The 7348-nt window shown below is 35.1% G+C and overlaps 2 protein-coding genes across 2 annotated transcripts; one reads left to right on the top strand and one right to left on the bottom strand.

Moving 5' to 3' along the window:
* Window positions 1-654: 654 nt before the first annotated feature.
* Window positions 655-1423, top strand: LOC111289677 (uncharacterized protein PAM68-like). Its single transcript, XM_022880920.2, has one exon. It carries the CDS (start codon window positions 694-696, stop codon window positions 1237-1239), a length of 546 nt encoding a protein of 181 aa, XP_022736655.2. The 5' UTR covers window positions 655-693; the 3' UTR covers window positions 1240-1423.
* Window positions 1424-2524: 1101 nt separating this feature from the next.
* LOC111289678 (heavy metal-associated isoprenylated plant protein 12-like) lies at window positions 2525-3473 on the bottom strand. The gene is made up of 3 exons (XM_022880921.2): window positions 3347-3473; window positions 3098-3173; window positions 2525-2947 (listed from the first exon to the last, which is right to left on the bottom strand). The coding sequence occupies exons 1-3, from the start codon at window positions 3350-3352 to the stop codon at window positions 2595-2597; spliced, it is 435 nt and encodes a 144-aa protein (XP_022736656.1). The 5' UTR covers window positions 3353-3473; the 3' UTR covers window positions 2525-2594.
* Window positions 3474-7348: the final 3875 nt, after the last annotated feature.

Here is a 7348-nt window from a genome sequence, read left to right as displayed (position 1 = left end):
ATATTTATATTTAATGAATATTTTAAATTTATTTTTATTTCTAAAAAAATTCAATATGTATAAATAATTTTTAAACCCATAACTTAAAAAAAATAAAAATATAATTTCTTTTTAATTTTTAATTTTATCATGTATATTTATATAATTTTTTATAAATATGTATTAATATATTTTAAAAAATATATATATTAATTTTAATAAATTTAAAATAACAATTAATATTTTTTAATAAAAAGTTTATATATTAAAAAATAAATATAAAATACATATATGAAAAAAGTACTATATTATTCTATCAATTTTCATAATCGATAAAAATTTAAAATAATATTTATCTTTTCCCATAATACAATATTCATTGTCATCTTTCTTGAAATCAAAAGTTAAAATTTTTATCAAGCTCAGTTGATTTGGAAAAGATTGAAAATTTGACATCCTTGATTTAACTTGTAAGTGCTTGTATCTTCAAAAATTAAAAGATGAAATTGCCACGGCAGAAGAAATTGACCAGGGGTTTCTGTCAATGTCAAATACAACAAAACCTAGCTAAATATTTTTCTGGAAATATCTTAATTAGATTCTAAAACCAAAATATCTCATATCATACGAGAAACCACTGCCGTTCATTGTTTCCGGATACGAGAACCTTAAGCATGGCTTCTTGAACCAAAAAAAAAAGGGGTCAATGAAGCAATGAAGACTCTTCTCGCTTTAGAAATACCGCAATTTTACCTTCCAAAGCCTTTTTTATGGGATCTAAGAACCCCAACAATCCTTCCCACAATCATAAAAAACCAGAGCCAAAACCAACCCTCATCAACATGGGAATTGCAGGCCAACGCCAAAGGATTTGCGAGCACACCACCAGCTACAGCGAAAGAAAACGCTGCCAACAAAAACTCAAATAAGAACAATAACAATGACGACGAGCAAATTCCCCAGGTAGTGTTTGAGAGGATGATAGCCAGAATTTTGGTCTCTGTGGGAGTTCCTTTGGCCACGGGTCTCGCGTTACTTCACTTATTTGGTATAGCGAAAGAGCAAAAGTTGTGGGATGTGCCACTATGGCTGCCATTCTTGACTACATTCATAACTTTTGGGGCATCAACGCTTGGGATTGCTTATGGGACTTTGTCTGCGAGTTGGGACCCGGAGAAGAAGGGTTCTTTTCTGGGATTGGAAGAAGCTCAACGCAATTGGGTTGAAATGTGGAAAGAGGAAAACGACGGGCAGTGGTGAAAGGTGATTGCCGCTGAGGCCAGCCGATTGGATCAACATCAGGCCGTTTTCCCTTTAGTTTGAGTAGTAATTACGACTCTTTAATGGAACAAAAAAGAAACAGTCCTCTACTTGTTTTCATTGTCGAATAATAAAGAAATACTTCTACTATATATATATATATATATATATTGGATAATTTTAATATTGAATGTTTCTTTTCTTTTTTCGACATAAGAAGTACAAATATAGGAGATATTGGAATTTTATATCTTAATCCTTTTAAGGATAATACTAACCCTTAATATAAGATTTGGGTTTAATGCTAATTGAAATTCGTCTCAAGTACATTTTTTGAGAAGGTTTATTTTTGGAGCAAAAGGGAAGGGTTAACCTTCTCTATATTTGCCTTTTTCTAGAGGCCGCACAGTAATCTTGGTCCCCTCATATATTTTGCTAATTTCCTTTCTATTAATTAATAGTACAAACCATTGGATTGACAATTGTTAAATTGATTTATTGACAAGTTCACATCATCTTATTTCCGATTTTGACCAGCTGCCTGCGACTATATGCGTCGACAAAGAATGAGTCAAGATAAAGATGAAAATGTGGATAGAGATAAAAGCTTCCATTTTCAATCTTTCATCACAAAACGTGTGGAATTTGCTTGCTTTTTTTGTTCACATTTTCGACGTCTGAACCAATCAACACACGACTGACGAAATCCGATAAATTGACAGTTGGACCCAAAAAATAAAAATAAAATGGACAGTTCGAGAATGGTAGCACTATTTTAGTAGTGCTAGATATATTTGTTAATTAACGCCCTAATTTGATTGGTCTCGTGGATTTGCTAATTAAATAATGCAATTGGCTTCTTGATTTTTAAACAAAAAAGGCACATTTGAATATTAATTTATTTACGTTGCTTAAATTTTTAAAAGTTGAAAATAATTTTTTTTCATAAACCGATCTGATCAATATCCTACCGAGTGGGTAAATTAAAAAAAAAAAAAATTGCATTAGTTCAATTTCTTTTATATTCCGTGCTACCTAAGGAGAAAGTGATGAACTAAATTTCCTTGTCAAAATGGAAGTGTTTAATTTAGATTAATCACATCATAAAATTTCAAAAAAGAAGAATATTTCCCTAAAAACACACTGACAGGAATTTAGGATCCATTACTTAAAAAAAAAAAATTGTAGACCAAAATATTTGATAGATTCCAAATTAATCCACCGCAAAGTTCCAAGCTAATTTCAACCCACCATTGTGTACAAAAAAAAAACAAAAAAAAAACACTAATCCAAAAATCCCATTCTCCTTTATTACTAGTACGTAAATTTATTTTTTATGTCTAAAGAAAAAACAATTAGCAGATTATGCAGCCAGCTGAATCTTCCTCAACAGTTTTAGCGTGACTGTAATAGTCAGGCACTGGAGGATAATTGTACGTGGACATTGGAGGGTGATACAACAACGGATAGGGGTAAAGTAGAGGTTCTTTTGTGGGATCTTTTGGGGGAGTTTTCGTGGCATCTCCTGGCTTCTTCGGCTCGTCTTTCTTGTCCTCTTCTTTCTTTTTCTCTGGCTCTTTTGCTGGTCCAACCGTAACTATATCCGTGTGACACAGTTTCTTTAGTTTCCTCACCAGTTTCACCGGATCGATGTCTCCTGTCACTGTCAATTTTTGGTCCTTGGCGTCAAAGGAAACTGAATCAACCCCTGTAAAATTAATAAGTTAGATTTTGCTAGCTTCAGGATCCACGTTTTTTTAATGGTTGTTTTAATAACGTTTTGGAAATTTCATTTAAATCCCCAAGTTTGTTAGAACTAAACAGAGTCAAAACAGAAAACTACAACTCAATACAATACCTGAAAAGCCAGAGGCTGTCTGCATGGCTTTTTGTCTGCATTTGTTGTCGTGTAAATCCAATTTCAGCACAATTTTCTGTCAAAAATAAAACCATTTACTGTTAATATTTAGATCAAAGTAAGGCTCCGAACTCTAGCTAAAACCACTACGTAGGCTCAGAAAACTAAATCAGAGCATCATGCTTTTATGTTTGAGTGTGCTGAAAAACAAAACAAAAGTAGAACAAGAGGCAAAGATGAAAATCTAACCTTCATTTCAAGCTTTGAGAATACTTGTGTAGCAAAATTGAGAATAGAAAGAAGGGAAAATGAGATTAGTAACAAAGGGGAAAAAGAGGAATACAATTGCAAGGAACTCTTTAACACCTTCGGCTTTGATGGTAAGCTGAAGCATCAGTTATATATAGTGAGCCAGGTCAACATAAGTCAAAAGATGAATTTGGTCTTTGCCTCTTGGTCAACAAATGCAATTTCACGTTCGTGGAAGATACGCTAGAAGTATATACTACAAGCAGCCTTTTGGAAAGAGAGAGCTCCTTTCGTTTGCTTCTTCAAAGAAAAGGAGGAGAAAACTAAAATCCACTTAAATTGTTTTTCGAGGAAATAACTTATAGGCCTTCCCGTTTACTCGGTCAAGTAGGAGACTTTACGCGCTGAAGTGTTTCTCTTCCTTCTCTTATTGCTCCTGTCTTTTTCCCTCCTTTTTTTTTTTTTTCTTTTTTTGGCTCTCTTTGCAATTTTCTGTCCTTTTGTTCCGAAACATAACCAAGCGTTGCAGAGGTAGGCTCGAGCCCCAGCCTTGAGGGTAGGGCAACCCTGCTAGAGGGTCCATGAACTTGGACTCCTTGATTCAGGCCTAGCTAGATGCCAGGTTTATGTATTTAGGCCACAGCGCACAGGTTTTTTTGATTAATTAATCATTATGATTTTGCCATTAAGTTTTTTTTCTTTTTACTAAATAATTTCGTCATTCATTCAATTGAAACAAAAGGTTTTCGTGGTTTGTCATCTTAATTTCTTTCTCAATCATGTGTTGAAACAAAGGTTTCCGTGGTTTGTCATCTTTCTTTCTCAATTACATGTGAAAAGATCTGGACATCTGGTCCTTGGTCAAGTGGTAAATAGAAGAAATGTGTAAAACTTTTCCTGCTGGTTATAATTTACTTGGGCGAAAGCAGAATATTTATGAAGATTCTCACTTCTCAGTTCTCACCCTGTTGGCCAGGAGAACTGGTCCTGAACGATGGATCTTGAAACGTGACATTGCCAGGTTTTTTTGGGTGTTGTCTTCGCTGGTATTGTAAAAAAGGTGTTCTCACATGGGACTGAGATACGAGTCACGTGACAGCCGATTTCACCATTTTTTTTTTCATGGAAGATGCTCTATTGTTTGATTCTAACAACATCTTGCATTGATACCCAATCTATGTCAGTTGAAGCCTGTGTTACATAGTTGTAATACTATTAATTAAGTTGTTGTATTATACTAGTAATAGTGTTTTCTTCCTTTTTTTTTTGGGATAAGTAACATTTTCATTATATAAAATGTAGGAACCTGCTACAGTGTTACAAGAAGCAGCGAACCTGCTACAGTGTTAAACCTGCTAACAAGTTATAGATCAAACATATACCTACTTAGCTCCCATATTACACAATTCTTGATTTACATTATTAAAAGCAATACTTTTAAGTCCTACTAAGTGTAACCTGACCACCTCTTTTACCTGTCGCAGTATCATCTTCTCTGCTGTTTTCTCTGACTTGTAGATCTTCCTATTCTGTTTTGTCCATATCCAATATGTATATATATACTTCGATGCAAATCGAAGGATTACAGAAATTAGTGCCTTCCGTTTGAGCCTAGTTATAGCCAATGCATTTCATTGTCCCGTCCAACAACTTTTCTGTGCAGGTTCATTGGCACAATACTTGCCTCTAAACCTCTTTTGAAAAATTGCAAGTGAAAAACATATGATCCCTGGTTTCTTTCTCCTGCCTACATAGTACACAAACCTCATCTGTTTAGACCCCCCCCCCCCTTTGCCATCCTATCCTTTGTTGGAAGCCCGTTTTGCATGGCCATCCAAGCAATTATAGCATGTTTTGGGATGTGTGGCTTGCACCATACCAGCTTATGCCAATTGACTTTCATTTGCCTTGACCTTATTTCCTCCTATACACAGGCAGCTAAGTAAGTAGGCCTTTTGTTGTGCCATTCCACCCCATTCACTGTTTGTACCAAAAATCTGGATGAGTATTTCTCATATATAGTAGTTTTTTCATGCTCCAACTGCAATTTTGTTTTATGCACCTCCCATATCCATTTCCTTTTAAGCACATAGCTTTTTATCCATTTTATCCACAATGAACTAGATTGAGTTAAGATGAACCACAGAAACCTCAATATACAAGTTTTGTTCCATGATCTTGTGTCTTTCAGCCCCAATCCCCCCTATGATTTAGGCTTACAAACTGTCTGCCAACTCATGCGAGCTCCTTTGGTTGCATTCACCTGGCCTTTCTAAAAAACAGTGAGCATAACTTGTTGATTTATCTTATAACTTTCCTAGGAAAAACAAAGTTCTTGCACTAGTAGTTATTAATGCTAAATATGATAGATTGTATTAGTTGCAGGCTGGTTGCTTAACTATGAATTCTTTCAGGTATTTTCTCAATTAAAGGAGTGCAATCAGTCATAGAAAGTCTACGTGTTATCAATTGCACACCAAGATATCTCAAAGGAAGAGTTCCCAACTTAAAGCTTGGTGTTTGTAGGATATTGTTAGGGGTATTTTTAGGTCCAAAGGGCATTTTGATCTTTTCTCTCGTTAGGGATTGTTACCAGACAACCAGGGGCATTTTGGACTTTTGGATTGGCCTAACATATTCAGTGCTATGTAAGCTTGGCCACGTCATTATTATGCCCCATAAACCCTTCACCTTCTGCTTATAAATAGGGACATCTAGGTACTATCATTTGATTGCCATACTACTCCCACATTTTTACTTTTCTCTCCTTTTGACGTCCTTTATACAGATCTCTAACTTGAATGTTAGAGTGCAAACGTAGAGAATACCCATTGTTTTGTTTCTAACTACTCTTTTCTCTTTTCAGTGATTTTAAGATTTTACTCATGAGGTCAAAACTTGACACCAACATTTTGACACGCCAAGTAAAGGTTATTTATTCATTGAACCGAGCCAAAAACCATGCCACCTAGAAAGAGAGCCAATGAGGAAGGAAAGGCAGCGTCTCAATTGGAACAGAAACCCACAATAGCCAACATACGGATAGACCTACCCTACAATAGGTCGATCCGACCATGGAGCAGTTCCAAGCTTTGACAGAGCAGATACAAGCCCTCAAACAAATGTTACAAACCATAACTCCATCTCAAACTTTAAAGGTACTTGATTTAATCACCCTTAGTCAAAAAGTTATAGAAAGATAATTGAGCTACAAAAAAGTTAAGGCCTCTTCGGCCTTAAGGGAAGAAGAACATGTTATCCGAGTTGTCCACTACTATCCTAGTCACAACTTAACTCATGCCACAACCTAAAAATCAAAACAATCCAACCTGAAACCTCAATCGAATAAAGACTTGAACACTATGATGCAAGCCATGGAAAAGAAATTGAAAGGAAAGGCTATTATTTTTAAGGAAGAGCTAAAATTCTTAGAGACCTCACCCTTCATTGAAGAGATCGATAAAGCTATACTTTCAAAGGGATTCAAGATGCTGACCTTGAAAATTTACAATGATACATCTAATCTTTTTTATCATTTGAAACTTTACAAAACTACAATGATGATGTAGGGTGCAGATGAAGTACTGATATATAAAGGACTAACCATAACTCTTAAAGGGGCAACTCAATCTTAGTATTACAACCTTAAGCCTAAGTCAATCACAACATTCAAAGAGCTCAGCCACTCTTTCCTTTTTCATTTTATCAACAGCAGAAGAACCAAGAAAACCATATTAAGCCTGATGTAAATTCATCAAGCCAAAAATGAGTCTTTGAAGGACTACATCATGCGTTTTAATGTAGAAGCACTACAAGTGAAGGATTTAGAGCAAACAGTCACTGTAATTGCCTTGACAAGTGGACTCAGTGATAGAGAGTACCACTTTAAGTTGACTTTATCCCTAGAGCCACCAAAAATGTTGTTTGACATCCTACTTATGGCTAAGAAGTATATAAATGTAAAAGTTACAATGAAAAATAATTGAGGTAAGAGAGGCTTAT

The sequence above is a fragment of the Durio zibethinus genome, chromosome 11 (genome assembly GCF_047325235.1).
Source record: "Durio zibethinus cultivar Kanyao isolate XHJ-2024 chromosome 11, ASM4732523v1, whole genome shotgun sequence".
NCBI lineage: Eukaryota > Viridiplantae > Streptophyta > Magnoliopsida > Malvales > Malvaceae > Durio > Durio zibethinus.
The sequence above is the reverse complement of the archived record's forward strand: the minus strand, read 5'-3'. Positions and strand labels throughout refer to the sequence as shown.

What these genes read in the sequence shown, in the direction of transcription:
- LOC111289677 (XM_022880920.2), top strand. Translation starts at nt 694, where the DNA reads ATGAAGACTCTTCTCGCTTTAGAAATACCGCAATTTTACCTTCCAAAG.
- LOC111289678 (XM_022880921.2), bottom strand. An exon ending in GACAGCCTCTGGCTTTTCAG is followed by an intron (nt 2,948 to 3,097) that starts GTATTGTATTGA and finishes TTAATTTTACAG; the next exon opens with GGGTTGATTCAGTTTCCTTT.